The sequence below is a fragment of the Melitaea cinxia genome, chromosome Z (assembly GCF_905220565.1).
Source record: "Melitaea cinxia chromosome Z, ilMelCinx1.1, whole genome shotgun sequence".
Taxonomy (NCBI): Eukaryota; Metazoa; Arthropoda; class Insecta; order Lepidoptera; family Nymphalidae; genus Melitaea; species Melitaea cinxia.
The window spans coordinates 17,678,079-17,699,614 of NC_059424.1; the positions used below are offsets into that span (position 1 = coordinate 17,678,079).

A 21,536-nucleotide genomic window follows, 5' to 3' on the forward strand; every position below is an offset into this window, starting at 1 on the left:
TCAAAATATGGAGCAGCCCGACTGGGGTAGTACCTCGACCTTACAGAAGATCACAGCAAAATAATACTGTTTTCAATCAGGATTTTGTTCCTGTTGGTGAGTAAGGTGACCAGAGTTCCTGGGGGGATTGGGGATTGGGTCGGCAACGCGCTTGCGATGCTTCTGGTGTTGCAGGTGTCTATAAGCTACGGTAATCGCTTACCATCAGGTGAGCCGTACGCTTGTTTACCGACCTAGTGACATAAAAAAAAAACATCGATTATTCGTTTTGCTAAGGGGGCGTTCATAAAATACGTAAGATGTTTAAGGGGGGGGACAGAAAATTTAAAAAACACCTCACGTAATTTATGGCCGCCCCCTAAATTAAACACTATTTATTTACTTCATTATAATTATTTAAATTTTATTGTACTGAAATGTCTTCATGCGTGTTGTTTTAATTAATAACAAAAAGCCTTTTTTCTATGCATAAAAAACACTATATACTCTATACTATATATATATACACTTTTTTTATTATTATAGTCTATTAAGTCTTTGACAAGAGAACCTTAATAATGTTCAAACTTATAATTTCAATTAATTTTAGTCGAATTTCGACCACTGGGCAACCACTAGTTAGGATTAATGTCGGTACAAAAAGCACATTTGCATTGTATAATGACTTCGTTAAGATTGATACGTTTTTTTCCATAAATCTGTTTTATTATTTGTTTGTATTTATAATATGTTACCAATATTTTCTATATAAACAGGGTTTGTCTATAAGTCGCTATCATTAGTAAGAGCGCCTCTGCACTATTTATAACGCTCGTTTCTTTTTTTTTTACTACTGTGTAAGAAAGTATTAAAATAAATTATCATTAAATATTCGCTGATTTCGATTTTTAACGTGAATATGAATGTGACTACGTATATCGACGTAATTAAAAAGCAACATAAATCATACAGTGTGTTTAGTGTTAGCTTCGATGCTTTAAATCTTTTATAGGATTAACATATGATAACGAAAATCATTTACTGCTAATAATGATTCACGTTAATTACTTCCGGAAGTTTTTAAGTATCGTCAGTATAAAAAATTTAATTTGAAAGTCATGTTTTAATTAATTATTAAAAATTAATCACGGACACGGAAATTATATAAAGTTAAAAATCGCGTGTAGAGACTACAAGTCTTGGTACCTATATATGTATATGATATTCATTTATTTTGTATATTATTCGTTCTAGATATAAGATTTTCATTGTTTTTTTTTTGTTTTTTTTTATTGTTATGATAATTATAACAAAACGATACATTCACGTAGCACACATATACACGAATACACACACACACACACACACACACACACACAGGTGTGTGTGTTTACATCGAATAGAGACACGAAAAGCGTCATAAACATAAAGACAAATCTTTAAAAAGTGTTATAGAGAGGACATCGTAAAATAAACACGTACAGTGACCCGCACTTTTGGCTACTCTATTCTAAAACATTTCCCTTACTATAGAGTATAGAAGGATAAAAGCATTCGTACGTTGGGGAGGTTCGATAAAAGCGCAGGCGTGTTTACGATCTGCACTTCGTGTAATAAATTAAACTATACATAAAGGAAATAGCTTTGAAATCTTTACATCAAAAAGGTGTTCAACGAAGCGATGAAAAATGTCCAGATATATGGGATAAAAGATACAGCATTAGTCATAGCAATATTTAAGACACCTTTGCATTCTTTCTTTACGATCTTGCAAAGGATTATCGAACTTGATGATATGATAAATGAAGTATTTTCAGAAATGCAAGCAAATCGCACGTAAATCGAAATATACGTTTTTGCATTTGTTATGTATTAAATACAGAAGATATTCTGTTTAACGTTCAGACAATAAGTACACATCGATGTAATTGTATATTTTCAGAAGTTCAAATCGGATATATAACAGCTGCATATTGTAAACGAATTTACACACGCCGTTCTCAGTTCTATAATCCAAATCCGCGCACGTTTGATTAGTATCAAAAATAAATACGACGGTACCCGATCATAATCGATAGCCTTCATCGAATAAAATATTATTCTTAAGAACGCCTCTATTTTATACGTATTTCAAGATTTTAAAACAGCTGGAGTCTTTAGGAGAGGGTGAATAATGTAGGAATCATGAATAAGCGATTTAAAACTCGATCGAAAGCACGGAATGGTAGTGAATATTCGTTACAGAGCATCTGTTTATTTAGTTAAGAACGAACAATTGATTTACGAAACAGTTATAAAGTAAATTGAATATGGCACAAAACAACGCGTTTTGTTATATAATACGCAGTTACATAGTGTATTAAAATAAACTTGTTTACAAAAAGTTATTTTTAAATAAAGAAGATCTAAATCTAACTCTTATAACAGGCTTTGCAACCCATCAAAACATATTTAGCCTATATTAAAAATATTAAACCTACCTTAGTAAAAAATCATGTGTGAGTTTATAAATAAATGTTATTGACACGTGCTCTTAATATAAATACTTATTTTTTTCGAGAGAATTATTAACGGTACATATATATCTTAGATAATATAAGACCCGTGTAATGTACTTGTATAACTTAAAATTGCCACGCTCACCAACGAGCTGAATAAAGTATAACTTGTCTAAGATTTAATGGAAGCTTAAACAAATAACTATTAGACAGTGATAATTAGTTTTGTAGGTGTTTATTATCTTTAAATGAGCAAACAATTTGACAAATTATAAGTATAATATTTATACGTTTATAAGTGTGTCAAAAATCAGTTTGTCGAAAATTTGTTTCGTTATGTTTGTTATACTGAAAGAATGAACGATCATCACAACTATTTGAAGTTTTGGTTTTTATTAATTAAATTAGTTTTTAAAATGCGTAATGCAGTTCAACAAACATTTTATAAGTCTTTTTTTTTAAACGAAAGCAATAGAATAATTTAAAAGACCAAGATATAAAAACATTTCAATAGGAGGGAAAAATTAGAAAATTTCAGTATAACTTATTAAAAAATTTAAAGCCGGTCAAACAAATATTAAAAAAAGTAAACAGAATTTTATTATTTCACATTTCAATCAAATTCAGAGTTTATGACAGTTTAAATTGAAATCGAGTCGTTTATTATCCAGTAGGTTAGCGTTAGAACGGTACATTTAACTTTGACAATTTTTGTAGTCCGTGTCCAAATACCGCAAACGGAAGTTTAATTTTTAGATTCTATCTTTCTGTCATTTCAACGTTATGTCCCTCTCATGACGTCCGTTAGCTCACCGATATACCTGTCGCACGAATCTTTGGAACCGAAATAGGCGAACATGTTCAAATTAACACAGAGTTCAAATTACAAAATAAATGTATTTCTCATCCAAGAAACAGTTCATTTTTTTTTTGCATTTTTGTACGATTTAAAAATTAATGAGTGTTAAACGCTTGTACCATTGCACGAAAAATTTGGTACGTATAGTCTGATGTTAAGCAGATTAGCTCACAATTGAGAAACCAGCTCACCTCTATATTTCAGATAATTACTTTACAACAATTACTCAAATACTGTCAATATTGTCAAATTTATTGTTATTTAAAAATATTAAATACTGACAATAATTTGATATCAACGTGTTGAGACGGTAAAATATATTCCCACATAAAAATAAGCATACCAGAATATATTGATATATTAAATATACCCATAAACTGTATTTTAATATTTAAGGAAAGCGTCCTACACGAGTATATTACAGTGTGTCGAGATTGCCTGTTTAGTTTCTGAGGCTACACTTCGTACATATGTAATCCACATCTGCGCCGAGAGTTTGGAAAATAAAAATATTTTATGTCGAATAATATATGTATATACAAGTTCATACAAGTTACAATACGCGGAATATAATTTAAATACGAAAGATGATGTTATTAAAATAATACCGCTAGGATAATATTCAACTTAAATATTTAGTATAAGTATTTAAGTATATTATACAGGTAATATATATACTAAAAAAATACTGTAAATAACATATAAATATAAATATTTAATGCACTATTTTGATTTTACTTTCAAAACATCAATCCATGAAATAAATTTCTTTGTTAAAGAAAATTTAATAAAGCCTAGTACATGCTTGTGCTGTGTGGCTACGGCACTAAAGAATTTAGCCACCCCCTCTCTTCCCGTGGGTGTCGTAAGAGGCGACTGAGGGATAACAAGGTTCCACAACCACCTTGGAACTTAAGAAGCCGACCGATGGCGGGATAACCATCCAACTGCTGGCTTTGAAATACACAGGCCGAAGACGGGCAGCAGCGTCTTCGGTGCGACAAAGCCAGTACTGCGGTCACCAACCCGCCTGCCCAGCGTGGTGACTATGGGCAAAACACATGAGTTCGCGTTGTTTTTGGCGTAGACTTGTGGAGGCCTGTGTCCAGCAGTGGACTGTATAGACTGTAATGATAGTACATATATGTTTTGTATTTACGTTTAGATTTGTTAAGTTTCTAACACTTCGGAGACTGACAAACATCACCCGTATGTGTCATGATAGTGCGCTGAAATAGAGAGGTGGTGCCAACTTCTTTTAAATCTTCTAAAAATATTTTTGTATCATAAATACACGATTAAATATTAGAATTTTTAAAATTTTTAAATGTTTTCTACGTTGACAACAGAGCCAACGTCCTGACTTCTTCTCCCGCGATTTTATCGAAGAGTGAAAAGTAATTTACATATAAAAAATTGTAATAAGTGTTTTATAATACATTTTTTTAAAGATTTTTCTTCGACAGCCAACTTCTCGGATATCATTAACATTGGCTATAAGTAATTTATTTTATCCTTTTAACTTTTTTAGTATTATTTTATGATATGTAATGTTATATTATATTATTTGTTCTATGTTTTTTTTTATTGTACACCTACATACTATACTTTCTTGCACATACCAAGGTTGGCTGGTAGGAAATGCATTAGCGTTAAGCCCGACATTTGTACACACTTGTATTAGTGTATTTAAACATTTTTGAATATCATATCAAAAATTGACCGCTCCAGCGGGATTCGAACCCGCGTCTCCGACTGACCGTGTCGGCGCTCTAGCCAATTAAGCTATGGAACGATGTACCCGCTAGAGCGAAATTCTTGATATGATGATTTTTATTTTCGGTTTAAGCGAACCGTGGCGCCGTCTATAGTGAGTTCTTTACAGAGACCCGTAACTATTCAAAGTTTCATATTACAATGAAAATCTTTGACAGGAGACGACACCATGCTATTTTTAATATGTACGATTTTATTTTTGTGTTACCCACACATTAGGAATTCTAAACATTTTTGAATATCATATCAAAAATTGACCGCTCCAGCGGGATTCGAACCCGCGTCTCCGACTGACCGTGTCAGCGCTCTAGCCAATTAAGCTATGGAACGATGTACAACGCGAGACGCGGGTTCGAATCCCGCTGGAGCGGTCAATTTTTGATATGATATTCAAAAATGTTTAGAATTCCTAATGTGTGGGTAACACAAAAATAAAATCGTACATATTAAAAATAGCATGGTGTCGTCTCCTGTCAAAGATTTTCATTGTAATATGAAACTTTGAATAGTTATGGGTCTCTGTAAAGAACTCACTATAGACGGCGCCACGGTTCGCTTAAACCGAAAATAAAAATCATCATATCAAGAATTTCGCTCTAGCGGGTACATCGTTCCATAGCTTAATTGGCTAGAGCGCCGACACGGTCAGTCGGAGACGCGGGTTCGAATCCCGCTGGAGCGGTCAATTTTTGATATGATATTCAAAAATGTTTAGAATTCCTAATGTGTGGGTAACACAAAAATAAAATCGTACATATTAAAAATAGCATGGTGTCGTCTCCTGTCAAAGATTTTCATTGTAATATGAAACTTTGAATAGTTACGGGTCTCTGTAAAGAACTCACTATAGACGGCGCCACGGTTCGCTTAAACCGAAAATAAAAATCATCATATCAAGAATTTCGCTCTAGCGGGTACATCGTTCCATAGCTTAATTGGCTAGAGCGCCGACACGGTCAGTCGGAGACGCGGGTTCGAATCCCGCTGGAGCGGTCAATTTTTGATATGATATTCAAAAATGTTTAGAATTCCTAATGTGTGGGTAACACAAAAATAAAATCGTACATATTAAAAATAGCATGGTGTCGTCTCCTGTCAAAGATTTTCATTGTAATATGAAACTTTGAATAGTTACGGGTCTCTGTAAAGAACTCACTATAGACGGCGCCACGGTTCGCTTAAACCGAAAATAAAAATCATCATATCAAGAATTTCGCTCTAGCGGGTACATCGTTCCATAGCTTAATTGGCTAGAGCGCCGACACGGTCAGTCGGAGACGCGGGTTCGAATCCCGCTGGAGCGGTCAATTTTTGATATGATATTCAAAAATGTTAAGAATTCCTAATGTGTGGGTAACACAAAAATAAAATCGTACATATTAGTGTATTTATTTTGCAATGAAGAATTTAAATAAATAAATAAACTTTTTTTGTTCATAAGAAGATTAGATAGATAAGAGGTAAATGGGGTAAGTGTGAGTTTGAATTTATAAACGACAAACTTATTCGATTTAATATTATTTTATTTATTACCATAGGATCCAATGCATTGCAGTGTATCCATCTGTTAACCTGTAAGACTGCTACGTAAGGTTTCCTTTAGATCGTAATAAATGGCACTTTAATTATAACTGACTACGTATACGTTGCTATAGCAACGTCAGTAACTAACAACAACATAAATAATACCTCAATGAGGGTACCTTCTCCATGCATAAAAACTTACTCAACATTAATTCCTCGATTAAAAAATATAGTTTTTAATATTATTTAAACAGACTTTCTACATTTAATTTTTTATTTAATAAATGAAAATAAGGGGTGCGTTTGGACAGCTAATTACAGAAAAAAATGGGATAGTTAGTAATAAAATTAGTGTGATATAATTAAATGTAAATCTGACATTTATCTATTACATTTCACAAAAAGTTAATACTTGTAAACGTAAGCTACACCTACGTCACAACTACTCGAATTACGGTGTAGGTGATACTGAACCCGAAGGTATTGAGAGGTACAGGACGGATGAATGCCGGGAGCAGAACAAACTATCAGATTCAGAACCGCAGCTGTCTGTGTATCCGCAGTAAAAGGTTAAAAAATAAAAGCGATAGATAGGATTTTTTTCTCTTTCAATTGCTTCCTCTGATAAATCTGATAGGACAAGAAAAAAAATCAAAACAATCCTTTTGCTTATTACGAAAAAAAAAACATTCAGTTTTATTGCTCGTGCATCTGTACAACTATCATCCTATTAGTGAAATAACAAATATCACACAATATCACATTTATTAATAAATGAAACACACTAATATGATAAATAGATCTTTTAATGATTCTTTAGTACAATATTTACGCAGTTTCAGTTCAGCAGCACATTCAGTTGCTGGCGCCAGTTTTACTGACTCACTCCTATTGTGGTATTAGTGCAAGTTTGATTTTACTGCTGTCAACAAGTGTCATAACTATTAAATCTTGTGTACACACATACACATAGCTAAATCTTCATGTACTATATACTATAAGTTATGTAAAATTTTAAGTAATAGCACTATAATTTAATCGAGGTTTTGTGTATTTTTTTTTAAATACAGCATAATTATTTCGAAATACTTGTGCCTAACGAATTTAATTTGAAATTAAAATCGGTTAAATATTAATTATTTCGAATTCATATTTAGAATTAATAGCAGTATCACTGTCGTAACAAAGATATGCATTAAAAATGTTCCATTACAAATGATTACAATTTTTAACAAAATGTATGCAAATGTCTATATGAAATCCGCACATCGTGTCCGACAATAACTGTAGTTTTGTTGATTACACACATGTCGAGTTGAATATTTATGCGTGCGATTTAACTCAATATTTTATTATTTTTTAATATGATATTTTATTATTTTATCATTAAAAATATTTAAATAACCTATACATTAATACGTGAAGCAAAAACTTTTTATCCTTTTTTACAAAAATAGCGAACGGAGGAGTATGAAATTTCGTACACTTATAGTTTACTACCGAACCCGGCAGACGTTGTCCTACCCGAAAACAGCTACCAAATTTGATAGCTTACATACCGATAACAGCGCTACTACCGGGTCCAATTGAGATAAAAATTACTCTATCTTCTAAGTTGGACCAAATTACAGTTTCGGAGTTAATCGGTATAATTCAAATTAATAATGGTCGAAATTCGACTGATGAATAAAATTCGACTGATGATTCGATATATAATCTGAATCTCGGAAACGGCTGCAACGATTTTCATGAAATTTAGTACGCAGGGAATTTCGGGGGAGATAAATAAATCTAGCTAGGATTTATTTTTAGGAAATGTTGTTTTAAAAGAATTGTCGTTTCGAAAATATCGTTAGAAAGTTCTAGGACTAAAAAAAATATTATTCATATTTTATACATAATGATTTCCAAGGAACACGATTTACTAAAAATACCGAGCTAGGCTCGGTCACACAGGTAAAAACTGTCGCTCACTACTTTTAAGATATTTAATTATTTATAGCAAAAAGGAAAGGGTATTTGTAGGAAAGGGTATTGTTGTACCTAAGCATATTATGCTTACAATCTCACAAGAATTATGGAACATATTTTTAAGTAATAATTAGTCTTCACAATATACGTAAATCGAATTACTCTTACGGCAATTATTGTAATTGTAATTGACATACGCAAAATAATACGCAAGATAACGCTACTCACAGTCCCACTTCATAATAAAAGTTTACCTATATTTACAGAGGATCATACGCTTCATTTCACTCCATTAGCACTTGTGTGTTGATCGGATCGTAAACTAACTCCGAGTGAATAATGATAGCACGTCTCGATTTCAATGGTCACTCAGTACGTAATTCACACGTTGGCCGTTCCAAAATACCTCGCAAACATTATCGGCAAAGTTTTCTAAATAACAAATGGTTTCGGCGACGGCGAGGCATTGCCCTTGACGTAAGACTATCACGAGTCAAAATAGTACGTAGAAATGTCATAGTTGATTTATAAAACACTTCCGCGTTTAAATTTAAATTACCGTGAATCGTTTTGATTCGATTGGAGTTAGAACTATCGCTATAACTTAAGAGTTTACGCTGTACAAAATTCTTTATTTTTTGTGTATACTTTATTTTGTTAAATAAAACAGTTTGTCACGCTATTTTTGGAATCACATATACAGACATTCATATATTCGTTTGAGGTACAACTTTTCAATAGTATATCCGTTATTACTTTTCTGACAACAAAATTTGTACAAAGTTATCTTTACAGTTGATACATTTTAATAAAAAAAAAATATATGTTTGTTTGCGGATAATTAAGATACAAATAAAGAATTAGACTCTCTTTCAAAAAACAGCGTGAGGGGTCTGTGGGTAAGTCCCCGGTCGGAACGAAGTCCGTTTCGCTTTTTGGTAGTAGTTTGTATATAACAAATTAAGCACAGTATGGATGGAGGATAAATACGTTAATAAAAAATAAAAATTTAGGATCTGTATAAAATTAATTTGATTAATTATAATTTTTTTATTTTAGAAATAAATGTTTATATTATTTACTTTAAAAATAAATTTAATTTAAAATATATTTAATCATAATTTTCAATCACAGTAATATCTACACACAGTAATATAGTTCTGGTAACTAAAATAAACATATGTTGGGTGCAAAATGTGTCGAGAAAAAGTCTTGTTACCCTTTTTTCGATCTCGCTCTCATCCCACTCAGAGCGTGTATCGCGTTATAAGGAACTTCGTTCTAAAAGAGTACGAAAAATTATTGTCTTTATCCATTACCATGAATATTTTTGTAATTAAAATTTGATTACCCTTATACTCGCTCTAGCTTCTACCTGCGACTTCGTCCGCGTAGAATAGGAACAATTCTGTTATACATGATTTTTGCTACACTTTTACTGTTTACCCAGGCACGCAGTAGAAGCTCTCAAAGGAAAAAAAAAGTTTTTGAAACAGTCTTCATTTGTGCTCCGTTCCTATTCGTCTTAGCGTTATGATATATAGCCTATAGCCTTCCACGATTAATGGGCTATCTAACACTGAAATAATTTTTCAAATCGGACCAGTAATTGCTGAGATTAGCGCATTCAAACAAACAAAAAAAACAAATTCTTCAGCTTTATAATATTAGTATAGATTTAAAAATTATTAAAATATATATTATAAATAATATTAAAATGACTCCGTGAAACGTCTCCTGTTCATGACTTAAAATAACATTTTTCAATGTTTTTAAGTTTATTTTGTAGTGAAAATAATATATAAAAACATTACAACGGTTCTACAGCAATAAATCGAACGCAGTTTACACACTCGTATGCGGCAAATTGCCAAGGAAACTGAGCTGCTCTGTCAGCCACTAATCAGCTGCCAGGTGCGATATCCTCTTATATTTTATAAAGGATTTTATATAAACTGCACAAATAATAATACAAGCACAAAGAATATCTTTTATGCAGGTATGAGAAGAGCGAAAATCGAGGAAATGAAAAATAAATAGAAAGGTTGTTTTATCTATTGCAAAAAAATTATGGATATTTCGTTTCGAAGATTGATAGATATCAATTTAGTTTTATTGTTTCTACCAATCGACACTATAAAAACTATATTTTTTTTTTATTTAATATAAGTATTATATTATTATTTTATATTATTATATTGTTGATTTAGGTATGTAGAAAATTGCAAAACTAGACTTTTTTACAATTAATTTTTTTAATACCATTCAGCCATTAATTTTTTTTCATAGTTTTAATACATATAACGAATTATTGATCATGACACGAGTCAGGGATATGAATCTTTACGAATGAAAAATACTTCATGAATAAGGCAATTTTATGGACATAAACTTTGTCTTTTATAGTGTTTAATTTGGAAGCAAAATTTTAGAAGATAACTAACGTAAAATCAAATGAAACTAAGCCGCGTCGCGCCGTTATGTAATAATGGTATGTAATATGGTAAGTAAATAATGGTAAATAATTATTGGGCTAAAAATATTTTAAACCGTGGAATACAGCCGGTATTTTTAGTCAACTCCAAAATTACCCTCAAAAATAACATATTATCGATTTATATGCCTTTTAAAAGAATTTAACTCCTTTTGTAAGAATATTTATTATAAATCTTAAGAGGATTACGGCTTCTGTCTAACTTTTCGTTGATATGAAGCGTTTATTTATTTGTATTAGTGTAGCATTCGAACATTCACGGCAAACGAATATAACAAAAAATCCTAATGACTTTCTGGTAATAACTATAATAAAACAACAAGTTACATAAATTTTAGGTATCAGAAAATGTTGCCGTAATATGTTTTTCGTCTAATAATTTAATATTTGCTTTTCATATAATTTTTCTGTCAACTCCAGTTCTTATTAAAGCCAGATACTTTTTGACAGTAATGAAAATTAACGATATCGTCGAGGTCATATATTCTTCAAAGTTATTTATTTGGTTTAAAATATACAAAAATATTTTTAGTTTTTAAGTGACACCATTATTCTATTGCCCTAAAAAAAAAGTTCGTTCATTTAGCGCGTGTCTCATGTCGTTTTGATTCGCGGTATTTGTGTTTTGATGTGTGTATTAATGTATATGTTTTTATTCTCTAAAGTTTCATTTGCATCGTGGTTTCATAAAACCACATAATTTTAAAAGGTTAATTAAATAAAAGCTTTTTGTAACGGGATTATCAAGCGATATATATATATATATATATATATATACTGTTTTAATTTAACTAGCTTGGCAAACAAGCGTACTGCTCACCTAATGTTAAGCGATTACCGTAGCTTATAGACGTCTGCAACATCAGAAGCATCGCAAACGCGTTGTCGACCCTATTCCTAATTCCCCCCAGGAGCTCTGGTTACCTTACTCACCAACAAGAACACAACACTGCTGCACAAAACAGCCCTATTTAGCTGTGATCTTCAGTAAAGTCGAGGTGCTACCCCAGGTGGGCTGCTCCATATTTAAGAGCACGAAATTTCCTGTTATACCCTACCCCAGTTTAAACAAAAAGCTGTTTTTTTTTTAATCAATCACAATTAAGTCATTGAATTAAATATGTTTCTTCCTTTTGCTATAAATAATATAATATATTATAATAATAATAATAGCTATAAGGAATAATTATAAAATTGTACATTAAGGTACAAGGTTAAATAGTGGACTAAGGAAGTTTTCCTCACATGTCTTTATTAAACTTTTAGTTGTTTAATCTCAGGATTACTAATGTATTTTTGTTATAAATATTTTTTTTTATTTTTTATTTTTTTATTTATTTATTAAGAAAACCAATATTTAAAGAATAAATTAATGTGTAATTAGTTTAGAAAGTTTATTAACTAGCATAATTATGTTCGATCGAATAATGAATAATGAACTGTTTTCAGAATAATTTACTAGAATAATATTTAAACTATAACATAATTAGTATTTTCCAGCGATCCGTTTACACAAAAGTTGATCACTTAATATCTTATATACCTACATGAAAATCCCTCGTATAATATAATATAACAGTATGATATAATATCTAAATATGTATATATATCTAGATATTGTTGTATAATATGACGAGTTTTTAAGTATAACATTTACAACAAAGAATTCTTGAAACAGTCAATATTTTTTTAACATTTTTTGAGTCTACATTTACATTGAAAATAAAAAATAAAAGTTTAAGAATTAAATTTTATAATACGAAATAATACGCGATAATGATATTGCTTAAAAGAAAACACATAGAAATGCTTTAGTGAAGAAGTTAAAAAACATATATTTTTATTTATTTTGTGAGCACAAATTTACAATTAGATTTAGTATGTAGTAAATAATATAATTATACATTTTTAACTACGAATACCTCACTGTGTGTTCTTATTTCCGTTTTTATTTTATTTTAACGTAATATTAATATAATATAACCATTTGATTATATCAGCATAATTCGATTTTCAAAAACTAACAGCTAATTACTGCTAAAAGTTAGTCTTAAAAATTTAGCAAAATTATAAAAAAGTTGATAATTGTAAACCGTCTTTTATGTTATTTATTATTATATATCAAGAGATATATTGCAATGTTCTTCTTCTGATTAGAACTAATTTGGCACTACGAGTACTTTAGATGTCTCTATGTTTGAAAACATCTTAAAATCGAAAACATATAGGTAAACTAAATTATAGTCTTGTCACGTCTTGTCTATTCGCATCACACGAATGCATTGAAGATATCAAGACGTAACCTTTATCAAGGCTAACATTTTTTTTTAAATAAAATCGACCAAGTCAAAAGTTAAAGTGAACGAAAAAAAATCTAATTTTATTGGAACGAAGTTCCTTAAGGCAGGCAAAAAGCAATTTCAACATTTGGCTGGGCGACCGAACTGAAAAAAATGTGATACTAAAACCGCAAGAAAAATATATAACGGAAGTGACGTAATATCAGTCACACGACTGTATAAAATGACGTTTGTAAAACTAAAATATTACTAGTAAACTTTGTTTAAATTATTTACGTTATTTTATACTGTCGCCAAAAATGAATAAAGACATATGTTTTTTTATTTTACTTAGTCGTTTGAATTATTATTGTTGTTATTATTTTCTTTTATTTATTTTATTTTACGGTATTTGTTATTTTCTAAAATACTAAATGTCCTAAATACTTTTATGTAGGTACTTAATTAAAAACCGATCAACGAAATTAAAAAAAATCAATAACTAGAAAATATATATAAAATTCAACATTTTTAACCGACTTCCAAAAAAGGAGGATGTTCTCAATTCGACTGTATTTTTTTATGTATGTTACATCAGAACTTTTGACGGGGTGGACCGATTTCGACAATTTTTTTTTAATTGAAAGGTGGTGTGTGGGTTCCATTTAAATTTATTTGAGATCTAACAACTACTTTTCGAGTTATATCTAATAATGCGTTTTTACTTGACGCTTTTTTCGTTGACCTACGTTGTATTATACCGCATAACTTTCTACTGGATGTACCGGTTTTGATAATTCTTTTTTTGTTCGAAAGGGGATATCCCTAGTTTGGTACCATGATAAGGAAACCAGGATCCAGAGAAATCGAGGGAAACTCTCGAAAATCCGCAATAACTTTTTACTGGGTGTACTGGTTTTAATAATTTTTAATTTAATCGAAAGCTGATGTTTGTCATGTGGTCACATCTAAATTTTATTGAGATCTGATAACTACTTTTTGAGCAATCTTTGATAGCGCGTAGTTACTTGACTATTTTTTCGTCGATCTACGTTGTATTTACTCTTCGATGTAATTGAAGTCGGTTTTTTTTTTCGTTTGCGAGCAAACACAATTATTTTTTGTCAAATTGTGTTGCTTCTATACTATCCGAAGGAACTTGGTTCCATGACACCACATAATTTTATTATTTATGTATAAAAAGTATTTTCCATTCCTAATTTTACAAAATTAATATTTCTCTATAATTAATTTGTTACACTTAATGTAATATACTCGTACCAATCTAAAATAGAGATTCTGTTGAGAATAACCGGCGCGGAAACGGCGAACACATTGCTCGAGCATTATAAATTCAGTCATATGTCCTGCATGAAAGTCAACGTTACAAAACCGGAACATCTTTAAAAATGTAAGAGACGCGACATGCACCTCACACTAAAGTTTTATCTAGAATACAGAGACACATTTCGAGAAACATTAAATGAAATCTCAAGAACCAGTTATTAACAGTTGAAGAAGAAATTATAGATTTTTATATGAAAACTAGCTGTGCCCGCGGCTTCGCCCGCGTTGAAATTAGTGTGTCACAAAGTTTTCCCGGCAAAATTATAGTGAAACTCTCATCAAAATCCGCTTAGCCGTTCCGTTAACCTTCCTCTTAGCCCTCTCTCCAATGGTGAAACCGCATGAAAATCCGTTCAGTAGATTTTGAGCGAATCGATCACATACACTTTTGGGGACTTGGTTTTATAATACACTAACTGTTGCCCGCGATTACGTCCGCGTGGTTATAAAGATATACATTACCATTAAGTTGTTTAACGCAAATTATTTTTTTTATTTCAGTCACTTGAAATGCTTATCAAACTGAGTAACTTTTTAAAAGGCACAATTTAGTATTGTTTAATAGTTATTTTTATAAAACCTCTCTATACACCACATTTTTAGTTTTATTTTTTATTTTTTTAACTCCAAAAGAGAGTTGATTTCTAAAGATACATTATCTGGTCACCTTTCTATCTATAGAGCATACATCATTTGAACACCTCCTCACCATCTATAGAGCGTACATTTTAAATTTCAAGTATCTGACTTCAAAAACATAGGACTTTCATACAAACTTCCAACCCCCGTTTTACCCCTTTAAGGGTCGAGTTTCGTAAAATCAGTTCTTAGAGAATGTCTACGCCCTATAAGAAACATACCTGCCAAATTTCAAGCTTGTAGGTGTTATAATTTTGGAGATTTCGTGATGAGTAAGTAAACCTACCATCCCCCGTTTTAACCCCAAAAGGAAGTAGATTTCTAAAGATATATTATTTGGACACCTTTTCATCACCTATAGAGCATACATTTTAAATTTCAAGTCTCTTACTTCTAAAACATAGGACTTTCATACAAACTTCCAACCTCCGTTTTACCCCCTTAAGGGCCGAGTTTCGTAAAATCCGTTCTTAGCGGATTCCTACGTCTTATAAGGAGCTTACTTGCTAAATTTCAAGTTTGTAAGTGTTATAGTTTCGGATATTTCGTGATCATTGAGTAAACCTACGATCCCCCGTTTTAACCCCAAAATGGAGTTAATTTCTAAAGATACATTATTCGGACACCTTTTCACCATCTATAGAGCTTAAATTTCAAATTTCAAGTCTCTTACTTCAAAAACATAGGACTTTCATACAAACTTCCAACCCCCGTTTTACCCCCTTAGGGATCGAGTTTCGTAAAATCCGTTCTTAGCGGATTCCTACGTCTTATAAGGAGCCTACTTGCCAAATTTCAAGTTTGTAGGTGTTATAGTTTCGGAGATTTCGTGATGAATGACCTTTCGATTTTATATATATAGAGATAATCGTACATTTTTTTTTAAATCTAGCTGTGCGTGGCCGTAATAAAACTTTGCAATATAGGTAATACAAAAAAAAAACTTTTTATTTGTGTTTTTTGTTTGCTCTTAGTGAAAGTTTATGGAACACAATTTGTTTGTATCATACGTAATTTACAAAATGTTTTTGAAGTAAAACCTCTTTACGCATGCTTGATACAACAATTAAATAGAATATGTATTAATTATCTTTTTATAACTCTTTTTCAACATACTTGTAATAAGAGATATTTGTAAGGTGTAAAAATATTTTCCAGATGTTCAAGCTCTGATATATCTAGTACTATAATTTGTTTTAGTATAAATATATATAAAAAAAAAATAAACACGTTTGAAATATTTTTATAACGTTGTTATTTATGTAAATCCACATATCTTATCGAATTAACTCAAAAGTAGATTTTGTACTTATGTATCAAATTGTAATAATGGTAATAAATATTTTTATATAGTAATAAATATTCTCATCAATAGTAATAAATATTTTAGTAGTGATAGGCTTAATTAAATACTCTATTTATAAAAAAAAAGATTATAACTTTTCGTAGTATTTTAATCGTTACATTCACATGTTTAAATAATCAAACAATAACTTTAACGTCAACGAGATGTCACGCTCGAGCAGTATTTATTTTATTATTATTATTATATTCTTAGCGAGAAATACGTTTAAGCTAACACAATGTATTTTATTATAATATTAACTTTGGAGCTAAAGTGATATATTGTTGCAAACTCTTCCAGATTGCTCATAAAATATAATTACTCACCTCGAGATCAGAATCCAAACCGTCCAAGTTCGAATGTGTATCGGATCGTAACGATATTCTATTAGGTCTTCTCGTAAGACTGTTAACACCCATTAGTTTACTAGAACGACCTAATGTAGCGCTGCCACCACCAATTATTTCAGGTTCACGAAAGGAAAGTTTTTTACGCGGTCTTTCATTAACATCTTGCATATGAACATCTTGGCCAAATCTTTCGATAATCGGAATCACAAGTCGCGATTGCACACATACGTCATCTGTAGAATCGAATTGCCGCGCTAAAGGTACGTCTTTTGGGAAACTTCCACAGTGAAATTCCACGTCGTCTTCGTAGCGTTTCATCGCCCCCACGGAGAGAGGTCTGGGTCTTGTCCCCACATACTCGCGCGGGAGATCATCGATGCGACTCCTGTGCTTAACTTTACGGATGTCGCTAAACTCCGGCTCCGACCTACAGCTCTTCAATCGCTCCTGATTTTTCTTACTCTTCGCTTCTTGCTTTGAATGTTTCCTTTGCGGCTCCTGCCTAGACTTCAGGGCACCACCGAGCGCGAAAAGTGTACTTCGCGCCTTTAACAAAACCTCGGACGGTAAACTTTTTGGTTTATGCTTATCGTGATCCTTACTGTTAGACATGTTCGACAATTTATCAAGTACATGTGATTTATTATCCGTTCGATCGTTTCGCGTTGTAAATGAAATCGGCTAATATGTGACGCGCTCTTCCGCACGGGTACCCACGAAACAACTGAAGTAGCAGCGGCATGGTCGGCGCGTGCGTCGCGCGTCGCTACAAACACCGCAAATAAACACATTCATGTATTTCCACCGGTTCTCGCCGTATCGTATATGTCTGCAGCGGACAAGATATCATTATATTACATATACATAATATTATCGATCTACAATGAATTTTTTTTTCGAAAGATTTAGTACCAAAACTTTCGATTCGCTTCTAAAACGAATTTATTCGGTACAAATATTCGCACAGTAAATGTTGAAGTGAATGAGGTGCGAGGAAGAGGTGTCGAGTGCAGTCATTAATCCTAGTGCGGGCGTCGAGGTTTTTTACGACCGAATGAATCTTTTCGAATGAAATTAAAGTCGAAATAAATTTATTCCTGGTAACACAATGGAGTCGATATATCAATTGTTCTGTTATTATTATTGCCTCACTGATCATCAATAGAGACATCTATAGATCGAATATAATAGAATATATCCATTCGTAAACAATACTACTGATTTCTCCGAACAGTAACTTGAGCTTCAAGCACTTAATTAAAGTGCAAGATTTCTGTTGAAATGTTTCTACCGAGAAAACTGAAGCAAAGCTAAGTTGTCTACTTCTCAGTGATACATTATTTATCTTTCGTACAATTTATATTTTATCTAATTATTAAAAAAGCAATACAGTGCATAACTACAAAACAGTTCAAAAATTATTACCATTACACAGAATTGCCTCGTTTTTAAACGTACCTTTTTTGACTTTTTGTTTTTAAATATATGTATTGAAATCTTTCTAATTTCTTCATAATAACATCTATTACAAAAATATAATAGGCAGACTATATAAGTATCATGATACTATACACGATATACCTTGCATGCAAAGTAGAGTAAGTAAAATCAAGGTAGAGTAAGTAAAATCGCCATTCTCTCACGTAGAGTACTGTATTTATTGTACAGATCGACGAATAATGTCAAAAATATGCTACTCCTTCGCTGAGTACACTGCCTTATTTTAATGTTTTTATATGCTCCCGTATCTCTAGAAAAATGTGGTGAGATCTAGTTTTGTATATTCGTAAGTTGGTTAATACTTGCTGTAAAAGAATCTCTATCATAAATTTTAAATTACTAACTAAATGAGTATATCCAGTATTTCTAATAATTTTCAGACGCGATAGTTAAATTACAACAAACGAGTCAATACAAACAGAACTCCTCGAAACATTAATACCGTAACCATTTACGAGTGATCGTAATAGTAATTGATTATAAAAGTCGAGTAGGTAGCGAAATACTAGATTTATAATGTGCGTAAACGCGGAGTGCGTCCGTGCACCTCGACAGCCAGCGACTCCAGCTGACAGATTTAGAACAAAACTATAAACAAACGCCTCCAATGGATGACTTTTAGATATCTATCGTTCGCATTATTTACGATTCTCGTTAACCGCTGTTGGCATTTTTATATCGACCTATTATCCAACTACAAAGGTGCGTCTAAACGATATTTCTCGCTTTAGTATTCTTAAGATTATTATTCACTACAATATCTAACTATTAAAAAGAATAATTTTCTCTAATATTTTAATTTAGTATCTTTAAATATTGCTAGAATACTTGTTTGCGTGTCCATATTAAAATATAAAGGTACTCATATTTTATATAATAATTTATTTATTTGATTTTATTTTACTCATATTTAATTTTTTATAGGTATGAGTTCTCGAGACACAGAAGATCTACGTGCCCTATTGTTCCGTCATTTTTCGGAAGACATCCTGGATATTGAAGTCGACGAGATTAGTGCGGCGCTCGAGCAGCTTAAACACAGAAGGGCCCCGGGGGGACGACTTACGACTGAGCTCCTTAAGGCCGCAGAGCATCTTGACCTAAAAGCCTTGACGAGACTCTTTAACGCAGTCATCAACTGGGATTCCACGGAGGCGTGGCCCAGGAGTGTGACGGTGCTATTTTACAAAAGAGGCGATAAGACTCTCTAGAATAATGTAGACTAATCTCACTTCTGAGTCACTCCTATAAGCTGTTTTCGAGGGTCGTTACAAATCGTCTCACAACAAGACTCGACGAACTCCCAGCACCAAAGCAGGCTGCGTTTCGAAATGGTTGCAACACCGTAGACCACATTCAGACTATTTGGCAGATTATAAAAAATACTGAAGAGTATAATCAACCGCTAATTATGGTATTTGTGGATTACGAGAAAGCTTTTGACTCTATTGAGACCTGAGCTGTCCTGGATTCTCTACAGAGATGTCATCGATTGGGGCTAAATCGAGACACAGGTGCTACGTACATACGTACGACGCGGCGATAGCCGTGGCACATGCAAGACCAGCGGACGAGACCCATTTTACTTTGGTTGGGTGTAATGCCGCGGAAACTGTTTGTCAATACGCTAGAGGATGTCTTAAAGACGTTGGATTGGGAGGGACGAAGCATCAAAGTCAACAGCGAATACATCTCGCACTTTCGCCGATGATATCGTCTTCTTTGTGGAGATGTTGGATGAGCTAAGATAAATGCTGGGCGGCTTACGTAAGATTTTCGAGGTAGGTTAGATGAGGATTGCGGAAAACTGGGATATTTGGCACGATCTTGAGGGGGCTTATGTTTACCAATGGACTGCAATAGACTAAGTTCATTTGAGTTCAATCATACAAAAACGATTGATGATATAAATAAAAATCCAATACATCAAAATATAAAACAAAGTAAAAGGCAGAGAAAGATTAAAGAGATTAATGTACCGTGTTCACAGAGTCATACATAAGTCTGTATAATTTATGTGTATCTATAAAAACGTTTCACCGATACGTAAGCTGTGTGTAGAAATTGACTAATTTAAATCACGCCGTCATACCTCTTTGATCCATACTTTATTATCTTCCACATGACTAGTAAATAAATACACTCGTAAGATCCTTTACACGTAAGCGTCATTGGCGTTTCATGATGAAAAATTATGACGCAATAACCTTCTGCGCACTTTAATTAGAAAAACACACGCTTGTCCAAGACGCTTACGAATTATATTTGAAACTTCTGGTAATTAATTTATTAGGTATAAATAATAAGTAATAAACAAATTAAGTAAAACCAAACTTCAGAGAGATCAATAATTAAGACAGTATAATTACAAAAACAATCATTACTAATTTGATATATTTAAGCTAATTAAATATGTATAGTACATTATTTAATATGTACAATATGCGAAAAATAATAAAGTTACATCCAAAATTTGCTTGTTGTGAAATTGTCCATATTTAAAGGAGGCCTCACTTGGCGATTACACTTAGCTAACGCTGAAATTCAAAAACATTCCTTTGCGCTATTTAGCGTTTGTAATCGAATATTTCGTTTTTTTTCCTTTTGTTTCATGCTAATTACGTAGCCAAAAAATTAACAAATATTTTATTCCTGCAAATTCTTATCTTTTCTTTTAATCTCCTATCTATTGGTGTTTTTTTTTTAATTATCTGGATGAATAAACTTAAAGTGATGTTAATTATATTTTAAGACACGGTCGCTTAGAAACGAATATAAAATCATCATATCAAAAATTTCGATCTAGCGGGTACATCGTTCCATAGCTTGATAGGCTAGAGCACCGACACCGGTAAGTCGAAGATGTAGGTTCGATCCCCGCTATAACGGTCGATTTTTGATATGATATTTAAAAAAAAGTTTATATTTTAAGACCTCAACCCAAAATTTAATATAATGTTCATTGCTGGTGATGA

At 32.0% G+C, this 21,536-nt stretch overlaps 1 protein-coding gene across 1 annotated transcript in view; it reads right to left on the reverse strand.

The window, feature by feature from the left end:
- The window catches only part of LOC123668394, a 43,273-nt gene extending 25,600 nt beyond the window's left edge, over positions 1 to 17,673 (reverse strand). The window contains exon 1 of the mRNA XM_045602126.1: positions 17,038 to 17,673. Within this exon, the coding sequence (XP_045458082.1) occupies positions 17,038 to 17,673 (636 nt within the window). The remainder of the gene's footprint in view (positions 1 to 17,037) is intronic.
- Between the last annotated feature and the right edge of the window lie 3,863 nt (positions 17,674 to 21,536).